The sequence below is a fragment of the Blastomyces dermatitidis genome (genome assembly GCF_000003525.1).
Source record: "Blastomyces dermatitidis ER-3 genomic scaffold supercont1.3, whole genome shotgun sequence".
In the NCBI taxonomy this organism is placed as follows: domain Eukaryota; kingdom Fungi; phylum Ascomycota; class Eurotiomycetes; order Onygenales; family Ajellomycetaceae; genus Blastomyces; species Blastomyces dermatitidis.
Genome location: NW_025544776.1, coordinates 7,148,467 through 7,171,422, shown reverse-complemented (window position 1 = coordinate 7,171,422; position 22,956 = coordinate 7,148,467). Strand labels below are relative to the sequence as shown.

The 22,956-nt window shown below is 45.7% G+C and overlaps 8 protein-coding genes across 8 annotated transcripts; 4 read left to right on the top strand and 4 right to left on the bottom strand.

Annotated features, from left to right (window-relative positions):
* Positions 1–2,204: 2,204 nt before the first annotated feature.
* BDCG_03838 (uncharacterized protein) lies at positions 2,205–3,466 on the bottom strand (the record flags this gene model as incomplete). Its single annotated transcript, XM_045419505.1, has 3 exons — positions 2,205–2,547; positions 2,748–3,005; positions 3,336–3,466. 3 exons carry the CDS (start codon positions 3,464–3,466, stop codon positions 2,205–2,207), a joined length of 732 nt encoding a protein of 243 aa, XP_045275789.1.
* A 422-nt stretch (positions 3,467–3,888) lies between these two features.
* Positions 3,889–7,286, bottom strand: BDCG_03837 (uncharacterized protein). The gene is made up of 3 exons (XM_045419504.1): positions 5,532–7,286; positions 4,859–5,465; positions 3,889–4,782 (listed from the first exon to the last, which is right to left on the bottom strand). Exons 1-2 carry the CDS (start codon positions 5,576–5,578, stop codon positions 4,880–4,882), a joined length of 633 nt encoding a protein of 210 aa, XP_045275788.1. The 5' UTR covers positions 5,579–7,286; the 3' UTR covers positions 3,889–4,782; positions 4,859–4,879.
* Positions 7,287–8,864: 1,578 nt separating this feature from the next.
* Positions 8,865–12,062, bottom strand: BDCG_03836 (mitochondrion biogenesis protein). The gene is made up of 3 exons (XM_045419503.1): positions 11,048–12,062; positions 9,714–10,969; positions 8,865–9,616 (listed from the first exon to the last, which is right to left on the bottom strand). Exons 1-3 carry the CDS (start codon positions 11,937–11,939, stop codon positions 9,485–9,487), a joined length of 2,280 nt encoding a protein of 759 aa, XP_045275787.1. The 5' UTR covers positions 11,940–12,062; the 3' UTR covers positions 8,865–9,484.
* Positions 11,808–14,247, top strand: BDCG_03835 (pre-rRNA-processing protein PNO1). The gene is made up of 3 exons (XM_045419502.1): positions 11,808–12,374; positions 12,458–13,113; positions 13,192–14,247. The coding sequence occupies exons 1-3, from the start codon at positions 12,281–12,283 to the stop codon at positions 13,246–13,248; spliced, it is 807 nt and encodes a 268-aa protein (XP_045275786.1). The 5' UTR covers positions 11,808–12,280; the 3' UTR covers positions 13,249–14,247.
* On the bottom strand, positions 13,216–15,744 carry BDCG_03834 (20S proteasome subunit beta 6). The gene is made up of 2 exons (XM_045419501.1): positions 14,360–15,744; positions 13,216–14,252 (listed from the first exon to the last, which is right to left on the bottom strand). The coding sequence occupies exons 1-2, from the start codon at positions 14,464–14,466 to the stop codon at positions 13,559–13,561; spliced, it is 801 nt and encodes a 266-aa protein (XP_045275785.1). The 5' UTR covers positions 14,467–15,744; the 3' UTR covers positions 13,216–13,558.
* Positions 15,348–15,893, top strand: BDCG_03833 (uncharacterized protein; the record flags this gene model as incomplete). The annotated part of the gene is made up of 1 exon (XM_045419500.1): positions 15,348–15,893. The coding sequence occupies one exon, from the start codon at positions 15,348–15,350 to the stop codon at positions 15,891–15,893; it is 546 nt and encodes a 181-aa protein (XP_045275784.1).
* Positions 15,894–16,245: 352 nt separating this feature from the next.
* On the top strand, positions 16,246–18,481 carry BDCG_03832 (uncharacterized protein; the record flags this gene model as incomplete). Its single annotated transcript, XM_045419499.1, has 5 exons — positions 16,246–16,498; positions 16,563–16,723; positions 16,778–16,975; positions 17,045–17,243; positions 17,302–18,481. The coding sequence occupies 5 exons, from the start codon at positions 16,246–16,248 to the stop codon at positions 18,141–18,143; spliced, it is 1,653 nt and encodes a 550-aa protein (XP_045275783.1). The 3' UTR covers positions 18,144–18,481.
* A 603-nt stretch (positions 18,482–19,084) lies between these two features.
* On the top strand, positions 19,085–22,748 carry BDCG_16785 (uncharacterized protein; the record flags this gene model as incomplete). The annotated part of the gene is made up of 6 exons (XM_045425983.1): positions 19,085–20,674; positions 20,745–20,897; positions 20,977–20,986; positions 21,666–21,820; positions 21,879–21,921; positions 21,991–22,748. 6 exons carry the CDS (start codon positions 19,085–19,087, stop codon positions 22,746–22,748), a joined length of 2,709 nt encoding a protein of 902 aa, XP_045280634.1.
* Positions 22,749–22,956: the final 208 nt, after the last annotated feature.

The window sequence follows — 22,956 nt, the reverse complement described above, 5'->3', positions numbered from 1 at the left end:
TTTTTTTTTTTTTTTTTTTTTAAACACCCATCCGAAAATAAGATCGAGCGATGATCAAAGCTGACAAGCTATGTATGTGAAAAGAGAGGAAAAAAGAAGGGGAATAATGGAGACATTTGAACACACAGTTGGATTCTTATCAGCTTCTCCGTATGGAGAATAGTATGGAGTACTACGTAGTAGTTAACTAGTTAATCGGGGCGCAATATTTATCTCGAACAACCACCCTGCAGGCGACGGAGCTGCAACTATTATTTCTGCAGGCAAAACTCCTGACTCCTGACGACACGACATGCCAGTGAGTGGGTGAAATAAATCATTTCATCCTTTATCTTCTTCACCATGATTCATCAACTGTGATCCTCCTAAGATGTAACTACAAGACCTAAATATAGGCTGTACACACGAACCGAACTCACTCACAATAATGTCTCTCCTGTCCTTAGGAAGAATAAGTTAGGCCACCAAAGCTATTACACCGCTGTCTAGGCTCTCGCTTCTCCTTTGAGTCTAGACAGCGGCGCTGGCACCGTGGATCCAAGCTCGCGTAGTGAAATTATATGCTGCGTTCTGGCGTCTCTAGCGCCGTTGATGTTTGATTTTTGATTTTTTTTTTGGGGGGGGGGCCGGGAAAAGGGGAGACAAGGGGAGACAAGGGGAGACATATCATGAAGAGAGAACTCACTCTGTAATGTGGGATGGGATAATAAAAATAATCACGGATCAGTTTGTTTATGCAGGTCCAGGAGTTAATGAAAAAGCTCAGGCTTATTACTTTTTTCCCAATTGAATAGTAACAAATGCATGCAGGGAACTTCCATGCAAATTCCTCGACACATGCAAGTAATAATAGTTACAGGTTATTTTGCAGAGAGTTTCCCCGTAGTTAATCAGCCTGAAGGTTCCCAATCATCCAGGCCATGTTCTCCCCACCCTGCTCTTCGCATTCTCTCCCTCTCTTCCCCCCGGTGTGTTATGCAAGGTACCGCCTTAGCCCCAATACTCCCGGGCCTGGATATCCCTGGAGGCCCCAGAATGGCCCCTCGGTGGGTGATGGATGAAACGAAGACCGACCCATCCCCATGATGATGATGGCGTATTAAAAGGGGGAAAATAAGGGGCGGCGCCAAAGGAGATGAGGGTCTAGAGAGATTCAACGAGTTAGATTCCTCTATTTCTTACCTCTTCTGGTGCTCCATTTGCGTATATATCCCATACTTCGTACTCTATAAACACCTCCCCCTAATATTTTAGTGGCAATGGCATGCTAACCTAACCATCATTCCGGGGGGAGTGTCTTCAAATATCCCCTTGCAGCATACAGAATAGGCTTTCTGATGATGCACTTTGAGAGATGGTTAGGAATTCATGGGACTCTATAACAGAGGAGCAGTTACAGAAGCTTTATAGCAGAGATACCTTGCTCACTCTCAGACAGTTATAGAGTCAGGGGGTGGGCTATATAAGATATTACTAATATTATGATTGATTCCATGATGATAAACACTTTCGAACAAAAGAACCCATAATGATGATTAGTATTGCCACTAATAAAATATTAGAGAGGCCTGTCTCTAATGAAAATATGATTTCGTGCCAATTCTTCACCTCTTGAATGTGTCATGCACAGACAGAATGGTTACATTCATCACATGGAATAGTATGTATAGTTACTCTGCTACATAGTTACACAAAGCACAGGAAACAACAAAAGCAACTGGTATTTTGAAACAAGTAGTTATCAGACACTTTAATTACCACTTCTTCACATCACCATATGTCTATCACCATATGTCTATCAGTATAGTTAGTGAGTTGTCATATTATGTTATAAACTTCCTGCTCTGTACAGGATTCCTCCTATACAAATTTTGTTGAAGTTATTTGATGAATTTAATATAAGATTCCCAACATATTATCCTACATAACGCACATGGCCTAAAATGGATAATTTAAACTCATGAAAGCCACTTATTGTTTGTATTTATATTTTGATTTGGAGATTCTATTTCCAAAGATGGCTACAATATTCTCATCGCATGCGTACTCCTCAGTTAAGACAATCGCCTAACTTCCCTTTGCGTAGGTCAAGGTCAAGGGCAATGGCAATGGCAATGGCAAGGATGCACCACATTCCATCATTCATACGTCCCTCTGCAACTCCCTATCATCAAACTCCAGGTCTTTCATCGCATCATCGACATTTACTTCAACACCAACATTGATGACAGGAGGTGAGACACCCTTGAATATAGCTGCCCATTCCGCGGACAAATGTCCGTTTTCAGGGCCTCATTACCAGCCGAACCGCCAACAGCAAGCCCCTTGTCTGGTGGCGATCCTAAAGCATTATTGCTGAGATCATCAAAATCAAGGTCAAAGCCTTGCATGGCATCTGGGAACATCTGGTCCAGGTCCAAATCCATTGAGATGAGTGGCACTGATGAGAAGTCTGGGAGAACTGAAGGTACGGAATTTCCGGCGGTTGCAGGAAATGAGTTGGGTGACGAAGTTTCTGGAGTGGTTGGAGTGATCGCTTGCAATTGGCTATATGTCAACGCTGATAATGGTCATGGTGGAGATCGTGTATCGGATTCTAGCGGTGCCTCTACGCGGTGCTGATGTTGGTTATCAGGGGATGCTGATGGCGACGAAGTCTCATCTCCTTCTTTCCCAAAAGCCCAGGGGCTCAACCACGAAAGTTCATGCAGCGTCATCCGACTGCTGCTATGCTTCTCATACCATACCACGTTTTCAGCTTTTTGAAAACCATCGTCAGTCTCGCTGCAGGCCATAGTTCGCCCCATCCCGCGAACATCTGAATCAGCGCTTCCAACCACTCGGAGACTTGAAGGTTGCAGTCGGCGTGTTGTTTCGTATCATCCGTTTGTTTTTGCTCTATGGCGGCGAAATGGAGCTTTATGAGCATGATTGCCATGTAGATCGTTCGGATGAAATACACTGTTGGCATGGCACGGATGGCGGACATGTCTAGTGAATGGATACTATGGAGTAGATGATGGAGTGAGTCGACACATGTAGAAAAGGCTGGTGTGCTGATGGGTATTTTCTGCGATGGCTGTTCGTCGAGAGAAGAATGGGAACGTCGCGAGGCCAAGGTCATGGTACTTCTCTGAGTACACAGATTTGCAGAATGCCTCGAGAAATTGAGAATTTCTGGGAGTGGAGTTCTTATATTACTATCATGCGGCTCTGGCCTTTCTTCGCCGCCTGTGCCGTCGGGATGCAAAGTCTGTCTGTCCTTTGACATCTAACACATGGCAATCCCGGGGATGGCTGGTTACAGCGAACTTTAGACTGCCGGCAAGGCATACATGTCCCCATTGGGATGTTGCCTCGAGGATATTGCCTGTTCGTTCTGTGAAGGTCCAATGGCCGCATCTCGAGATGGAGAAACGCCGTGAGCTGCCACATCTTGTGGTGCCGCATTGCCTGTCTTAGCCATATTATCGCAAGCTATATACTCCTGTAGTTCAAGGAGAGAAAGCCGACGTCGTCCTTAGGCGTCAAAGAGTAAAATGGTTTACACTCGACTATTGGCTAGGCGTCTGATAGTTATGGATCAGAGAGCATAACTAAGCCCTTGTAAACCAGGACAGAGGATTGGAGGGCGGATGGAGCAACATACACGGAAACATCATCCTGTCAACTCACTACTAGCAAGTCTAACCACCATTTAAATAGTTAATTTACGGGGTATGAAGCTGAGAATTGATTTTGATGAGCAAATTGATGAAAAGATATGCGGCTGTGGACGTCCAAAATCTCGAGTAAGTCAACATTTAACGTTACCTACCTAGTGACTCGCCGAAGACCTTGTGGCTAAATAAAATTGACTAGATGCTACGAGTCCCAGGTGCAGGTTCCGCATATTTGATTCAAACATTCATGGCTTAAGTTGAAATCTCATATTAAAATGACCACCACGAATCGAATAACAAGAAGACGACAGTCAATCTCTGGTAGAAGAATGGCAATAGCACATCTAGGGAAAATCAGAATGAAAATAGACCACAAATTTCTTAAAAGCTGTTGAAGTGGAGCACCACAAGCTAATCAATATGAATAGAACAAAATCGAATCTATAGATCGACTTGTTTCAAATCAGAAACAGATAACACAAAGATTTTAGGCCCTCCGGAGCCCTTCCTTCTCTCTTTACCATTCCTTCTTCCCCTCCATCCCAGCTACCCTTGTAACCAGGAACAATATCACCGTGTCTCATCTGATCGTGTCAGGGGGATAAAAACGTCTGGACGTGAAATGCCATATCGTAATGCAGGAATTCCCAAAACATTAGAAAGAGGGAAAGAGAGAAGTAGTCAAAGGGGAAGGAAAATTAATACATGTGTTTTTTGGGGGGCCAATTAGGGATAGAGTCGCAACCGAAAAAAATGTAAACAGAGAGATCATTAGGGTGGTTATTGCAGCGGGGTAAGCATTGCAAGTTTCCCCGTTCGACTTTTTCTTGTCATTAAAAAACATTTGTCCAAAAAGGACAGGCATGAGTTAGGCTGAATAAGGATGGAAAATTGGTCAATCGTTCGTAGAAGTAAGGAAATTAGAGAAATTAAAATAAGGAAATAAGGAACATAGAGAGGGAGGGCAGTGAAGGCTGAATATTGATCCCATTTCCACCTCCCGAACCATGACCCAAATATATTTTTCTTTTGGTATAGGGCGCGTTTCCCGGTTGGGTTCTGATCCCTCATTTACCTTACGATTTTGCTTTTCCAAAGGCTAGCAGAATTCATGGTATACCTGGTAGGCACTCTATTAGCTGCGGGATACTTGGCAGGTTTGGTGTATTGCTGGCGAGGCGAGGGATGGAATTTACCATGTAGATAGTGAGCTGCAGCTAATAATCGCCATGGGTGTCGTACCCCTTGTAGCCGTCGTCCTTTTCGTCCTTTTCGTCCTTTTCGTCCTTTTCGTCCTTTCCATCTTTTCCATCTTTTCCATCTTTTCCATCTTTTCCATCGTTTCCATCGTTTCCATAGTTTCCATCGCCCTTCTTTCCGTCATCGTACTTCTTTGGTTCATCACACTTGCCGGTGACGGTGTGGACCTTAGCGATGGTGGTCGGCACAGGCACGGGCTTCCCTGGCACGGTGATGGTATGGAAATGCGTGACGGGCTTCTCTTTGATGGCCGTCTTGGTAACAATGACCTCCTTGACAGCAGTAATAGTCACAGCCTTAGTTTGGACAACAGTCACCGGCTTGTAGTCGGTTTTAGTTACGGGCTTGGGATAGTCGGTTATCGTCATGGTCTTCCAGTGGGTGACGGGATGGTTCACAGTGATGAACTTGGTGACCTCTTTGAACTCGGTGACAGGTTTGAATGCCGTCTTATACTCGATCTTATACTCGGTCACTGTGACAGTTTTGGGCTCTTTTTCCCGGTAGTGGTCACCCCCGGGAATGGGATTCGCAGCAGCAAGGCTAAATGGACATCAGAAACTTGGAACGTCATTATGACGGAAAATGGGGGAATTAAAAATTACATACCCAGCGCCTAGGATAGCGAATTGAAAAATCTGATTGATGCAAACCATCTTGAATGCCTGAGTATGAGTATATCAGAAAGTATACGGTGAGTATTGAAGTAAAGGCAATAATCACAAAAATATGTTTTGCTTGTTTGATATGTGATCAGATAGATGATTGAACCCGGTGGTGACTTGAAGAAAAGAGGGCCAACAGGGAGGTTGTGCTGCCCTTTATATAGAGACGGCCGCAGTTAAGGTGTGACCCTAGAAAGACTAGGCATGACGATGCACCCAGCATCTGGGCTCAACTTGCGGTAATAGCTGCTGAGAAACGCGACTATCCGATCCTGATGTCAACTAAATCTAATTTCTGTGACACGTAGAGAGAGCACTGTGTTCAGGTTCTGAATTGCGTTGATCATAGTTGGATGACAATGTGGATATTGGCTGGTACAATTATCTCGTTTTTAAGTCTATGATTCTTAGAAAACCATTTCGTATGATATGATTCTCAATAATAAACCAACCAAGGTGTACCAAGAGTATGGACCTGGACTCTCGGAAGAAAGTAATAGCCGATCCCACTTATAGTGTGTAAAAGGGTTTGGTTAGCCAGTCCTGAATGTATGTACTTGGAAGACGCTGGGAATGTTAGGGGAGTATCTTAAAATGTTCAATTGGATAACTCAGAGATGGTGGTACATGTTGTAGTCGTCAACTTCCTTCTGGTAAAGTCCTTGCTGGCCTCCTGCTACGTGGGGTAGCAGGTAGATGTGCTGCTATCTACAGCACTCTGAGCACAAGTCTTATGCCTATAAAACACCAATGGCAGGGTTTTAAAACTGGCGAACGAGGCGAAATGACCATTCCTTCAAAATATCCTTCATGTGGCTTCAAGCTATTGGGAGATGGCATATCTCCGCCAGATCAAAAGCGGAGAAGAGAGACACTGACACATCGTAAATGTGGAGGGAGAACGGCTAGATCTCGTTGATCCCCAGCTCGAGAGCTGCGATTCTTCCCCACACAAAAACAAGAAACTCACTGTCCATGGAAAGATATCACTGCTCAGTGCTACCTATCAAGAACTCAGCACACAAACTTGGAGCCTCGAGCAATGTGAGAAGCACATGTACATGTACATGCACAATAATCATCCAATATTTGCAACGGCACCAGCCCTGTAGAGCGCGAGGGCCAGGAAACTCGTCGTATGGCATGAAAATCATAATAGTTGGGGACAAATAACCACCAAGATCCAACGCGATGGGTGGATCTGGAAGCACCCGACTATGTAAAAACTGAGTAACGCAGGAAGCCATGTCGACGTAAATCCTGTCACAAGGCCTCTCGATCACCGTTCATAAGGTCGATGCTAGTGATCAACGCCTCCTGATAGATGTGTACGGTAAAATCTTTCATGTTAAGCTATTCCCGGACACTATAATTGAGACCATAGAGTCCACGAATCGATATGGACTCGATGAGGTTACAGGAAGTGGTAGGTGGTTACAAATGTCACAAGAAACCACATATGGGGTAAGTTGTCAGCGGTGAGGTGTAACACAGATCGCTCGAAGACTATCTTGTTAGCTATGATGAAAATGGCCCATATAGAGAACAAAAAAGAGATCAACATCGAATGTCTTTGATATTGAAGACTCATACGGAGGATGAAGGTGGTTAAGTCCAGACAGACTCCGGAGAGGACGCTAGCAAATAAATAGGCTGACTAAGACTTTCCAGATCAAGCCCTAGTTAACTCAAACCACCAACCCCTTGCATGCGTCAGACAGTCTTATAGCTTGAAATTAAGAACAGCTTTCTATATTATATGGTATTATACATTTACAATGCAAGGGGGTTTGGATGAATTAACGTATCCTTGTCTCTGGGCACAACTGGAAGCATCTTCCCGAACAACTTCCACCATTCCAAACCGTAAACATTATTAACTGAACTCAGGGGACTGCTTTTTACAATCCGAATCCAAACCCAGAGAAATAGTACAATGTTTCAATATATACCTGGATTCTACTTCTTCGGGATTATGGTGATTGGCCGCTCTATATCCGGGAATGTGTCCGCAAATATCACTGCTGCTCAACGGTGCATGTCTAGAGCTAAAGCTCTTGCATAAATTTGAAATCAGACCGCCCTTGGGTAATAGGTTCACAATCCTGTGTTTCCGCTCAAACTGCTGTCAGTGTTGAAGTTCACAGCTACAGATAACCTGGGGATGTTGGTGATCCTCTTACAGCATGTCACCCCACAGTTCTGTGATGTGCTCCGGTGAGCTATCTGAAATCAGGAAACCCGTTGCGCGTCGAGCGCGTTTAGCAGCTACATTGGAGCCCTTCAGTTGCCTTACGAGGGAAAACCATAAAATCGCTTTTTGGGGTGATAGCTGTTGAGATTTGGGGTCAAGGCGATTTCCGGCATAATGAAGCTCCAAAGTAACTGGTAGGAGGAATCTATGAAAATTCCATCCTCAAAGAAAGGAGGATAAAGCAAAACATGATAGAACATGTGCGGACAACCATAACATATTGCTTTCTCCTATTTGATAAAATCTGTTCTATTCGCAACGCTGACTTTCTCTGATCCCTTGCTCTCTATGCAATATATCGGCAGACTCAAAATCCTGCGTTCCATAGCCAGCAGGACAAGCTCAATTCGACTCCTCAGGTCTTTTCGTCCTAGGGCTTTATATTGCCGTTACCCAGTACAACATGCATGACGTGACCACAAGCAAAACATAGAACCGAAAATTCAACAGTCTGTCTGGCCCAGGTGGAGAGAGCTTGAAGTAGAGGAAGAAAGTAATGATCTAGATACTCGCCTATAAAAGTCCATCCATGACCGAAGGCATATAATCAAACGGTCGTGACTAGGGCGGGAGCTTCGGAGACGTTGTGTCCGCGGGCGTATGTGTCTGCACGCTGAATATATGACATGTACATGTAATGTACACGAGCGGGAGCATAGACCAGAGAGGTCCCGCCGGTTCCACCACCTTACTTGCAAGTTTTATTGCCTCCCGAGTTCAACAGTAGTGAGAGCAAAAGAAGACACACCATGTAAAGGCAATTGATAATAAAACAGTATTATGTTACTATATGCAATGGATATGTACTTCTTCCCTTTTCCCTCTCCCTTCTGACTACCCGCCTTGAACGTGAGTGGTTGGAGCTGTCGGTACCAACATGGACCAACAAAAAGGTGAAAATAAAGATGAAATTGGGGATTAATTTCCATTTTAGCCCAACATGGGTTGTAGATCTTAGACGGGCTTTAGTTTTGCTCGCTGACAAGAAACAAGAAATGCCACAGGCGGGATTGGGATTGTTGCAAGCAAAAAAAAAAAAAAAAAAAAAAAAAAAAAAAAAAAAAAGAGAGAGAGAGAGAGAGAGAAGTAAAGGGAAAATAATAGCATTAAATAGAGACGGGGAGACAGAGATGGCAGGTAGCAGTATATGTATACAGAGCAGTCTAGAGTGGAGGATGTGATGTACGAGAATCGGAAAATGAGAATGGAAATAATACAAATATCAGGAACTGAAAGCAAACAAAACACTTGTAATGTCGGTGCGGTTGATAAAAAAACCGAGGATAGAAACATATTAGTTTTGTAATAAGACCAGTGTGGATAAAAGGAAGAGAAAAAAACCTGTCGCAGCCACCACTGCAACATGAACAGAAAGAAATAACGAGAATGTAGACCAGGTTAACTTTTTAAATCACGAACACCGCCAATTCCTCCTATACATTGGGAAATGGGAAAAAGAAAAGAACAGAAAGATAGGAAAGGATATAATTGCAACAAGGGAATCTCTCCTCTGTCCCCCAGTAGAACTCCAAGAAACAGAACAAAAAGCAAAACACCCCAGACGTTAAAGGAACATATATATATACATACTTGGTAAAGCTGTCTGTTGGTGGCTGATGGGTGGTAGTTTATCACTTAGAAAATTATGCAATATTGCCTGCCATGCCCATGAAGATCGCCTGGGCAGCAAGTTGTAGAGACCAAAGCCCTACTTTCTTAAACCGCCGTTTCCGAGCCTGTTCATCAACGACATCTTGTGCGAAAGCTTCGTATGTCTGAGCGAGGAAAGGGGGAAACAAGTTAGTCATACCAAAATGATGTCACATCAAACTAAAGCAAAAGAAGGAGACAGTGAAGAAGAATAAAACTCACTTCAGCCGATAAATCGTCCATCAAACCACTATCGTAAATCGTCCAACTACCATCAAAATCGCTAACACGCTTCACAAGTCGACACTGGATAGGGATAAACGTGCGCTTGGAATTCATGTACGCGACGATTGGCCGGATGAGCGCGTTGTTAACGTATGAAAGATCCTTGGTGAAGATGGGAACAACAGCTCGAACGTTATTGAGGTGGATACGGAGATCGGTGACGACAAATCGCTTATCTTCTTCCACGGCCTCTGGAGAAACTGCAACAGCATCGTCCACGCCGCCACTCTCGCCCTGGGGAACTGTAATTGCACCACGGGACGTAGAACCATTAGGATGTGGTTGGTAGTGGTTCGATGTAACGGTCGCTTCCAGGCGGTCGTAAAAGTCTGACATGACCTTTGCCAGGCTCTCATCGTTGTCGGCTGGGAACATGATGTCGGCTACGATATCGACATTACCCTCACGGATCCACGAGAACGGGCCTTCAACGCCACGATTCAGGTGATCGATATTAAGTCCATCAATACGGATTCGACTATGTTTTTTCCACGGGCTTGCTTCGCCATTTTCCTCTCTGCCATCGTTCAACAGTGCGCCCGTATAGGAATGTGTTTGCCGGGGATGGATCGTGAATATAGAATTGTCAAAGGACCCAGACATCGTATTAGCGGACATGAAATCGTAAAAGAGCCACTGGCGCCTGAGCTGCGGCAGGTCACAGGAGAAAATAGAGACAGAGAACGGCCGGAAATTATCCGGCTGGTAGACTGTAACCAGGAGGTCCTGCATTTTAAATGAGTTGATCTCGAAGTCGCCTGGGTTGTGCTCGTGTCGGTATGACTTGGGGTCGAGATATCCCTCAGGCCACCACACGTGCGTCCTGTCGACGACGCCTCGAACACCAATCACCTCGACATCTCGTAGGAGGCCTTTGCCATTGAACCATTTGGTAAACGATAGAGTGACGTTGACCGTGTTTATCGATACATCAAACTGGGTATAGTTCGTATCTTCCTCCTCCTCCACGTCCGATAGCTTATCCCTTAGCGCTGCAGCTGCAGCAGTTTCAGCTGCGGTTTTAGATGAACCTTTGCTCACGTTTCCAGCACCTTGGCCAGGGCGTCTTGAAACGAACACGTTTTTGAACGTGATAACGCCATCTTTCCATCTGGGTACGATGGCAGATTCGAAAACAACGGTGAGTCCCGACGATTTGGTCAAATAGTTGCCAATCCATCTGGCCAAGGTTTCTGATCCCAACAGTCAGTGTGACTATTATTACACAAACAAAAATTCAGGGATGAAGCAAAAAATGGAACAGAACCAACCTTGAGCGAAAACCGTATTAATGGCCAATATAAGCAAGGAAAAAAACGTCGTGGTTCCCAGAATAATCCACAGTACATGGCCAAGAAGAATCCAAGAAAAGAAAGCACCAATATCATCTATATTGAAGGGCCGGATGCTCCGTATAGAGAACCACTTAAAGCGCACTTTTAGCCTCGACCAAAACCCCGTCGCAGCGGCCAGTAATTCCTCCTTAGTTGGTCGATGGGGCAATCGGTCGGTGAAATGGTTGGTCGTTGTAGAACTACCCCCAGCGAGCGCCTTTCCATAGACACTCTTGCCGCTCGAGTGTGACGACAATAGCGCGGGTTCAGACGTCAACTTAGACTCGGATTCAAAGGGTTTCACAAGTGGCCGATTAGAGGTCTCAGTTTCATCGGATGGCAGCGTCGCCGGGCGCTGTGTGGTATTGATGGTTTGAGAGGGAGTGGAGCTGGTGGACGGTTGCACATCATCATTTCCCTTCGAGGACATATGGATACTTCTTCTCCAAGCACCTCTAGCCAAACTCTCTAGTCTGCGTCTATCCACGTACCCCGCGCTTCCGTGATGACATATTATTATCTTTTCCGAAGAGGAGATAGCACATGACGCGCCGGATTCTACCGCATTGGACGGTGGTGATGTACCCAGGACCAGGAAGCCGCCGGATGCGAAGCGTCGAGTGATCTGCTTAGCATTTTTAGGAGAGGAGTATGAAAACGTCCTTGACCAATTTCCTCGAAACAAGCCCTGGACGGCATTTGATGGTCTTGCCGCGCCAGTAATAAAAGCTGACCAGGCAGAGGCGGAGGATTGCTCTGCGTGGAAGATGAGGGGATGTGCTCGTTTGCATATGTTCGCGTACAGTCGTCGTCCTATGTGGCCGGACATAATTTTCGGGTCATCCTGGAACACTCTTTCACTATCGGAAGAGTGTCAGCGTCCTGGGATGAAGGAGAGAGTGTTGCTGATTGAAATCCTGTTCAAGTTCTACGAAGTTGAAATAAATCCAAGTAAAAACCATGAAATCATGGTGAGATGTTTGTCTGGTTTGCATCCGATCGACCGTTTTCCCACACTTTTTCATTTTATTTTTCGGCGTCAACAACGATAACGATATAACCTATGCGTGAAAGACGGAATCAAATAGCCCATTTTAATTCTGTATTTACATTGTTAAACCCTACATAAACTTGTACTCGCTCCGTGTACAGCACTACAGTACTTGGAAAATGCCTGCACCAACCGCACGGATCAGGCACCACCCAGAGGAGGGTACAGATACTAATCAGACACCCGCTTCAGTATCTCATAACGCCCCTCGACGTACGTAGTCTGGCACAATATACCTGCCGCGCAGCCTCAATAGATAAAGAATGCAACACGCTAACGAGGGGGAAAAAATACAGATGAGGAAGACATCCTAATCGACACAAACGCCGCGCCTCCCACAGAACCCTCTTCACAAGCTAAACAAAACCGCCTCGAACCAAATCAAGAAGAAGATACAGAAATGCAAATCGACCTTGAAGGTCGTCCCGTCTTCACTCCCGCAACTCCATCCCAAGGCGCCTACCGTGTAGAAACCCGCAAAGTTCCTGTCCCTCCACACCGCATGACCCCCCTCAAAGCCACATGGCCCAAGATCTACCCACCCCTCGTCGAACACCTCAAACTCCAAGTACGCATGAACATCAAGAACCGCTCCGTTGAGCTACGCACGTCAAAACACACCACCGACACCGGCGCGCTGCAGAAGGGCGAGGACTTTGTAAAAGCGTTCACACTCGGGTTTGATGTCGACGATGCCATTGCGCTATTGCGGCTGGATGATTTGTATATCGAGACGTTTGAGATTAAGGATGTAAAGACTCTTGGGGGGGAGCATTTGGGGCGCGCGGTTGGGCGGATTGCGGGCAAAGATGGCAAGACGAAGTTTGCGATTGAGAATGCCAGTCGGACGCGTGTTGTGCTTGCGGATCAGAAGATCCATATTCTGGGCGGATTTCAGAATATTCACGTTGCGAGGGAGGCGATTGTTAGTTTGATTTTGGGAAGTCCGCCGGTAAGTGCTTCTAATCGCCTTGTGTAATTGTTCTAAAGTCCATGATATGTGTATACTGATGTGTTTGGTCCCAAACAGGGCAAGGTCTATGGAAACTTACGAACTGTGGCGTCGCGGATGAAAGAGCGGTTTTGAGCGAATGGCTCCTGGAAATGATACCTACAGTGGCATAGCAACGGCGTTTTGGAGTTTCACTTTTTACCTTGATATCTTGATATCCACCCAGCTTGCCCGTTTGTATGAAGGCAATGATAGGGTAAGATGGGAATTGGATTTAACGAAATCGGATTAACAAAAGCAACGTTTTTATGAACCATATTGATTATTTTTTTATCATGACCTAATAAAGGAAATCGCATTGTACTGAACGTTTGCTCGGCGAATCACAAAAGAAAGCCAGAGGAGAAGAGAAAAACAAAACCAAAGCGCTCTAGAAAACCACCATCTAATCCTTCTTCAACGGGTGGTGAACCTCCTGTATCCCCTCTGTCGTAATCACCATAACCTGCAACCCGTCGCCAACCTCAATATGTCTCTCCACTGCACTCGTAAACGCATCCTTGACCAGCTGCAGCGCAACATCCCTCGGAGGTGGCACAGGCTCTCGGGGCTGTTTATCCATCGCGTTCCCCTCCCCAGATCCTGGAATAAATTGATTCTTAAAATTGACCTGATTATCCAAGAATGGCATAATCAAGCTCGCCGCCGCACCGGCGGCCCTGCAATACTCCCTCTCATATGAACCAACGGGATCGTAGCTGTACAACGCACCCTTACCCTCCTCATCAATACCAGCCAGGATCGCGTGCACATAGTAGGGGAAAAAGCGTTTCGAGTAGAGGATGGTAGCCAGGCGCTGCGCACAAGCTTTCACGGACATGGGCTTGCCATGCCTGTACTTGTACATTTTAACGATGGCATCAAGACGTTCTTTGAGGGCGCGGCCGTCTGCTGCGAAACCGACGACTGATAGAACGAGGTGGGCACCTTCGCCGCCTTCATTGTCTTCGCCTATTTTGAAGAGCTTGGGCGCATAGCGGGTGTTGATGTTGTAGCCGGAGACGGAGCGCGTGTCACCTGCTAGGATTGCGTAGTCTTTGCCTGCGATGCCGAGTGTTGAGCCCCCGTTGTCGGTATATCTGGGAGGGGGGGGGGGGGTGGAGGATTTTAGTTAGGGGTTCATAAGCTTGTTTTTGGTATGGTATGGACCTTTATTACGAAGAGAGCTAAAAAGGGGGAAGCATACGGGTTGAAGCCATGATGTTGCTTTGGCCTGGTGGTTCCTTGTGGTTCTGCGAATGAATAACCTATTGTTTCGGCATGGGACGAGGGATGATTTAGAAGGGAGGTCATTTCGGAGGCAGAAAGGGGACAATAACGGAAAGAGGTTATAATATCGACAGTAGCAACACTAAGGAAAGAGATAATAAGAAGAATGTATGTTGTATGCTGTATGTTGACTTTTTGGATGTTGTTCTGTTGAATGATGAAGCTGAAGCTGTCGTTGACGCTCTTGCTTCTGGCCGCTTACGTGATGCCGGCTGCCTTGTGCTTATGTCATCCACCTCCAGCTGTTTCTCTCTTCCACCAAATCCAGACAATTTGACCAACGAAAGGGCAACATACTACACAGAAAAGAAAAGAAAAGAAAAAGAAAATAATCAAAAGGTCTTTTCAGATCATGGGACAGCCAGCTGTGCCAGGCGCCCAGTCCCATGGGCTCACTGGTACACTTTTTCAGAGGGCAGTGGGTGGTGCACACAATGTCACAGCCCAGGTGGCAGAGGACTGCATGTCCCGAATCGCACCCAGCTCATGGTTGTCCAGCATTTGGCTATCCATGCATCACTGGTCGGAAATGAGCGCGTTCCTACCCGAGGATTGAAACCATTGGATCTCATGTCTCTAGAGGCAGGCTCTCCGAGAAGCCCGTATTGATCAGTTTGAAGCGCCAGCTTTGTTGCAGATGGAGATTTACCACCGACATGCATCCTGTGTATAAACAGGATCATTACCTTGAGGGTTTATCTTCTTTGATCATGAACATCGCGGGCTCTAGATCTACTACTATCAAGGACTAGAGTTGCATGCTCAATCATCCTTCTATTCTTCTTTCTCTTTCCTCTTAGCCTACCCTGGCCTAACGCAATCTTGCACGCCTATCATTCCCATTTCCGCTGTCGGTCAATAATTATTGCGTCTGTGTCTCTGCAGTTTTTTTTTTTTTTTTTATGATGTTCGGTAATTTTAAACCATTATCTACGCTCCTTGATATAAACGATCAAAGTACCTCCGCTGGTAACAGGCTAGACAATGGCGTGCGGGTTGAGGAGAACGGATTATATATGGTTCTATGGGATACCGGAATCACAGGGAAATACCACTGGGGTTTGCTTGTCGCTCAGACAAATACCTCTGGCGTCCTTTGCCATCAAGCACTGAGTGGGCCTAACTGGAAGTTTATTGTGGAAATCAAGGACTTATCGGTGTCAAAATCGGTCTTGCTCGCTCTCAAAGTTGGATATCTTGAAAAAACCAACGACGAGTGGTTGTCGGCGATGAAATCTATAATCCGAAATGCTACGGTGCACGGAGAGCTCACCTGTCGTACCTGGGCGCTGGCAGCCCTTTACGAGCTCGCCTCTGCGGGATTTATTGATCTGGACCCTAATTGGGATCATGTACATGGGATCGAGGAGGAGGCAAAAAGACTGGCAGAGCATGCAAGATTTACCGACACCAAGTTCGTTCAGCCGAGCCAGTCAGCTAAACTACAATGATTGGCGCCACTGGCCCAAAATATGTTTCCCTGAACTATTTTAATTTTGATTATTACTTTGTGATTAAGTATGTATGCCTTTCAGCTCCTTGACATATATTTTGTATGCTGGAAATTGAATTTGCGCTGTACGGTGTCGCTAGTTAGCAGTATTCACCTTCACATAGTTCCTCCAGCCTCCGTAAGAGAAGCGTTATAAACTGTCTTGGGCGCCTTTATTTTTAATTTTGTTTTCTGACAGCGCCGAACTGCGCCACCACCGCACCAATCCTGTAGCGTGCGTTGACATGGACATCCAAAGTTGTCTGGGTTTTATTTCTCCAGCATAAGAACTAATTCCAGTTCTTTTCGACATGCCGGCCAGTGTGGATTCCTTGCAGAGTGAAGACAGCCTCTATGCGGCCGCGTCCCATGCAATTAAATCAGCCCATTTATCAGCAGTTGAACATATTCAGTTGCACTTTTTCATAAATGATGCGATCAAAAGAGCCCAGGCCTCGCGCTTTATACTGAGTCGCATACCGGAATCCTATCCTGAAGGTGCCGAAAGCGCCGAAGACATTCTTCGGGGGATCAAAGAGGACCTAATATCTGTAGCACGGAAAAGTATGATGGCTGATTATTAAATCGTCTTATGTTTACCCTCAGTCTTATTCTAACATGTTCGTAGTTGTGCGCGATGATGATAGCGATGCGGTCTCTTCTAATGTCGAAAGCGCCCTATATGAGCGGGAAAGAAATCGATGCTGTGTTTCTGGCCACGACACAGGCCTCAAACCTATATTCATTGTCTCCCCATCAATCGTAGATGATGAAGATCTACAAGCTGGAGTAAATATGTGCATAATCCCTCTGAGGAAATCGCTTGCTTACATTTCACTTCAGGGACGATTGCGACCCATCCTTGACGCTGTCTTATCTGCAGAAATTGCCAACGAGCTGTTCACATTCTTTAAATCCCAGGACAGCGCAAAAGAAAGCCTGCTCAAGAATCTATGGCTTATGTCGCCAGAAGTGAGGACTGCGTTCCAAAATGGCCATATATACATATCGAAATATCGGTTGGGGCACCAAAAGTTTATTGTCAGTATTTGCTCCAAGAATGAAACTTCTATGAATCTTTGATACTAAGTTCAAGGTATTTATGTGCAGTGGAGTGTTCGTAAAAGACCACCCAAACATTTTTCCCCCGTTAATGAAAGCTTTCATATAACTCCCTCAACTCCCGACGAAAGCTGCCTTCCCCTCCCCGAAGGCTTTCTACTACAAGTACATTCCGCCGCATCGGCTATCCTGCACACTTTATCTATTGAAAATGAGATTCGCCATGGATGGGCGCCGGTAAAGCCTGGTAAGTAGACTTCGATGAAGTACCTTTAAACGCCCGTCAAACTCACAGAATAATATAGGACGGACATTGGGGCAGTTTGGAAGATGTCTCCTCCGCGGGTTTGCTCTGATGATTCCAAACTCCATCTGCGTGGCCATTTACCGCCTTATTCTCAAAGCTGTCGACTATTGGGATCCCCAAGGAAACCCTTCGGTCAAGTTTCTTCCATTTGGCCTTTGTCTAAAGACAGGCCGGCGCGTTACGCGAAATGAGGCAAACGCGCTCCGTCTCATTGAGAAACACACCTCCATAACAGCCCCGAAACTAATCGATTTTGCGACGGATAGTACAGCAAACAACAACTTCCTGTTGATGACAGTGGTACCCGGTATTGGTGCTGATCGAGTATTCTACAGAATGACGTATGAAGAACGGCGTCAACTCGCAATAGATGTTGGTAGTTGCATTTCACAGTATCGCCAAATAAAGAATGATTATGCCCAGAAGCATTTGATATGTGATACTCTTGGTGGGCCAATTACAGACCATCGCACCGATGATCGTGGGTTTTGTGGTCCCTACAACTCCAAACCCGAATTCCTGGACGATTTGACAGAGGATCTTGAGAGTATCAGAACAGAAAGACCTCTCTCGTATCTATATGAGAAGCAACACGAGGTCTGTTTTACTCACTCAGACCTGCATTTATCGAACCTGCTTGTTCATCGTGGACGGCTCTGCGGTATCATCGATTGGGAAAATGCAGGCTTCAAACCCGAGTTCTGGGAATACACGCGGATTGTGTGGGGGTATAAGAGTGACAATCGGCTTTCGCAGGATTTTGAACTTGCATTCGAGAAGAGCTACAAAGAGGAGTTAGAAGCTGAGCGGTTACTTTGGAGGCTAAAGCCCGTTTTCTAATTTCTGGGTGCCTATATATTTAACAAATAACTGAGCACTAGATGCAAAGCAATCACAGACCTGTACAGGTGTTCACTTGCTAAAATGCAAAAAGTTGAGAAACCATGTTTAATGATGAAGGACATGAGGACAGGGTTTATAGTGCAAGAAAAATCTTATGAAACTTGTACTGTTGTATTGGAATTCTGTAAGACATCTATTATAAAATATCTGTACAGCTCTCTCTTTTTCTTTCTCTTTCTTCATGATATAATCATATAAGCAGATTCTCTCTATATATTTTTTCTATCTGCTCTCACTCATTTTTTGAGTTCAATACTTTTGCAGTTTTATTTCTTTTAAAATATTATTATTCTTCTTCTCATCTACATAGTATAATATACACTCTATTGAGTATTTTATTTGCAGCTTTTTCAATCATTTTTAGATTTTCTTTGATTGATTTTAAGCTGTCTATCGAGTCTATAATTATATTATCTATATGAAAACCTTGCTAGATAGATTATAATGTTAACATCAATTCCACTACAGATTAGATATCCCTTAAATAGCTAAACAAGTCTCAGCAATGATGTCAACAAATGAAACATACAACATTCAGAAAGATATTACCCCCAAGTACTGTTTATTTCTGCCTTCTACTAACAACCTCTCGCATGGGCCGGTATGTTTTTTAGCCAGAAATGGCCTAGTTAAGAGGCAAGGCATACTCCGTCCATATTGATTTCGTATTTCAAAAGTGGAGCAATGTCACGGTCACTGACGAACAAGCTGAGGAGGGGTGGGAAGTCTGCGGAGGGGAATGTGTTCAGGACGCGCTGTTGCTGGTCATCGCCAAATAACGAAGCTGCATCTTGAACCTGAGAGTATTCCTACGAATTTGCACATCCATCCACTTGATATAACATTTCACCAGATATTGGAAAGCTCTTGCAATTGCCATGCGTCTTCTTAACGCCAAAACCCATCAGCTGGAAGAATTCCCGGACGATCGCATTCCTCCATACGCCATTCTTTCCCATAGATGGCAGACCGAAGAAGTGATTTTTCAGGAGCTTGAAGCATCTCCAGCATTTACCGGACCCCGGTTTAGGAAATTATTCGACACTTGCGCCCAGGCACTTAAGAATGGGGTGGACTATGTGTGGGTAGATACCTGCTGCATTGACAAGTCCAGCAGCGCAGAGCTATCTGAGTCCATCAACTCCATGTACGAATGGTACCGATGTGCAGAGGCCTGCTATGTTTACCTCAATGACGTGATGGAATCCTCAGTCACGGAAGGCTCAAGTTTCCATTCTAGCGTCTGGTTTACGAGGGGCTGGACGCTACAAGAACTTATCGCTCCGGCCAACGTGCAATTTTTCAACGCCGAATGGCAGACTCTGGGTTCGAAAGTGGATTTAAAGGATGAAATATCTTCAATTACGCGGATTCCAGTGCCAGTTCTTACCGGCGTGCTGGCTCCCCAGGATCTCAGCATTGCACAACGGATGTCGTGGGCATCTCACAGAACCACGACCAAAGTGGAGGATATCGCATACAGCCTTTTGAAATTATTTGATATCAACATGCCCATTCTTTACGGCGAAAAAGAAAAAGCTTTCATCCGGCTGCAGGAGGAGATAATGAAACAGTCAGACGATCAGACGCTGTTTGCCTGGAAGATCTCAGACGGTCAAACATACCATGGATTGTTCGCAAAATCGCCGGCAGACTTTGCAAAGAGCGCGGACATAGTTCCACTGCCATCGTCTTGGAACCGCTCTCCATATTCTGTTACAAATAAGGGCCTTTCGATAGAAGTGCCGATGTTACCATGGGCAATGGAAACATATTTCGTTGCTCTGGATATCCAACGAGCAAGTAAAATGAAACGCCTAGGCATATTCGTGACCTTCCTCCAGGAAGAGAATCAATATGCGAGAGTAACGGTTGACGGCGAGGGCCTGACCGAATTCGACACAAAACTCGCTTCGAAATGTGAATACCGGCGGATCTATGTGAGGCAGGCGATTTCGGGAAAGCAGAGGCCGCGAGAGAATGTATATGGATTTTGGCTCCGCCATTTCCCAGCGCGTGATACCAGAGCAGGAGCTGAATTTGATATCATGTCCTGGAACGAGTGGGTTGACCATGAACGGCTCGTTTTGATCCCTACGGGACAGCGCGGGACAGCTGCAATTATCCGGTACAAGATGAAGTCTGGCCGTACGGAGAACATAAAACTGGGCTTTGATTCCATGTTCAACCCCGTGGTTCAGTTTGGAGGCCACCGATATGCACGCAACACTTTTGGGACTCCGACTATGGAAGATTTCGATGTCATGATGGGTACAGACTGGATGGATCCGAAACTTGAAGGGGTCCACAAGGGAAATAGACTTTCCGGCCTTAATGCGGAAGATCCGTGGATCAGAATACTTGTCCTAGCAGACACTGTCGACGAAAAGCGAATATGGGTCGTCCACATTGAATTTGCAGAAGAAGCAGCATGGCACAAAGACACCATTTGTGACGGCTGTAATCTGGTAAGTTAAGTAAAATGACTGTACTTTGGCTCCATCCAGCGACAAGATCACGCTAACGAAAATGCGATAGAATATCTTTGGCACTCGCTATTCATGCCGCGTCTGCCCCGACTTTGACTACTGCACGGCTTGCAAAGAAGCTGATTCGAACCACAGCGGCCACGGTTTCAATGCCGTCAAACTTGTTCGGCACTACGGTGTCAAATGTGATCAGTGCTCGGATGTAAGTCCACGTTTGTCCCCAGGACGAAAACGTCGTTGCTATGTGTAAAGCAAAGATACGTACTGACGCGTCAATGCAGACTGTTTACGGTATACGGTATAATTGCCGCGAGTGCAATAACTTTGACCTTTGCCCATTTTGCCACAAAGATGTTAATGAGATCCATCCGGGTCATCGGTTTAGCGCCATCAAGAAACCACAGTAGCCAGGTGACTGGTTTAGACTGAATCCAGGGCTTGTTGAAGCCAAAAAAAACCAGGCTGGAGGGATAATATATATACACGCAATACAGACATTACTTGAATATCATTCCTTTAGAAAGTTCCTAGCTTCTACTTATTTTTGTTTCGGTTCTGTGACATTGGCTCCTTGTTTTGTCGTTGGATGAATCCATAGTGGATTTTTAGTGCAAAAGGGGTTGTCCGTCCAGTTGAGGAAATTTCTAGTGTCAAAGAATTAGTTGGAAATATATATTTGTATTTTTATAGATCCAGTCAATATATGTTATGGCCCTTTTGGCGTAATGATATGTGCGTTGTGGATTTGTACCACTGGGTACAACCGCATATTCCCTATAGATCCAGATTAATTTGACGTACCGTATATCTAATTACCCAAGGAATTTTGAATGCAGTTTTCATATAATAATCACGCATCATCCCACGTATAAACTCCTAAGTGTGTGTAATTTAAGGAGCCTAGTTTATCCAGTCGAACCGCACAAATAGCCGCGCGCTTATTTTGAACTCAGATACTCCCGGCCAATAGATCAAGCAGATAGCTCAACATCAGCTCTAGAGGGGATTCGCCGTTCTGCGCTGGGATTGTCGGACAGAGATACCATGCTGGGCCTGACAGCGTATGGAAGCAGCAGCGAAGATGAGGACGAAAGCAGTCCTCCATTAAAAGCTCAGAAGACAACGGTGCGCCGCCCTGAACTTCTGGTGCCGGCCGGTTAATCGTCCTAACCTGTGTATGCAGCAACCAGCGGAATCTTGCACAGAGATACCAGCTCAGCCTGCCGGTATGCTCTATCCTTACATAATTTTCCGCTTAATTATGTAGTGTCATATCTAATAATCTTCATAAAAAGGAAACGCTGGCTCTCAAGAACCCATACCAGCAGCCACTGCCAGAGTTGAAAAAGCCGACGGATCTCTGATTGGACCTTTTCGACCCCCTCGATCCCCTTCTCCTGCAAACGATAATAACATTGGTCCTCAACTACCATCTCAGAAACCCTCCTCATTTTCCACAAATCACTCCTTACTCCGCGACATGACTCTCCCCGCGATCCCCAACCTCGATATCCCACCCTCACCACCCGGCTCCCCAGGCCCAGTTGCGAACCAGAAATTTGCCCACTTCCTCTCTCTAAAGAGACAGGGCGTCCACTTCAATGAGAAACTCGCCAGTTCCTCCTCCCTGCGAAACCCTAGCCTACTCACTAAACTGATGGACCACGCTGGCATCGATGCACAGCTGCAATACGCCACCTCCCTGCCGAAAGACCTATGGGACCCTGTCACGACGCTTCCTCCATGGGGGTATAAGGAGGAGTTGCTCAAAAGCCAACAAGAGATACGGCGGAAGATTGAAGAGAAGAAAGGATCGGGTCCCCGGGAGGCTATAGAATTTGTCTCTGGAGGCGGCGGTGGCGGGGCGTCGGGAGACTCGAGCCGGACGGGGACACCATCCAACGCGAAGGCGAGGCCTAGCGCTGCCGAAAGAGTTATGGCGGGCCTGAGTAGGGAAAGGACAAGCTCGCCGATGAATACTGACCGGGATCGGGGGAAACGGACGGTGGATTTGGAGCGGCGACCAAGGAAGAAGCGATCGCGGTCTAGATGATAGGGCTATCTTTACATCAGATATATTTTGCTGCTTCTGTTCTTTTTTTTGAGGGGGAGATTTTAAATTAATTATGGGTGGGCGATTTTTTATCAGGCATTTGTATATATTCCTACCTGAACGGCGATTGGTGCATAGAGATTACCTGCGAGAGAATTACAGGACCTTGATGGGCTACGAACTAAATGCAGGGATCTCAACTGTCATA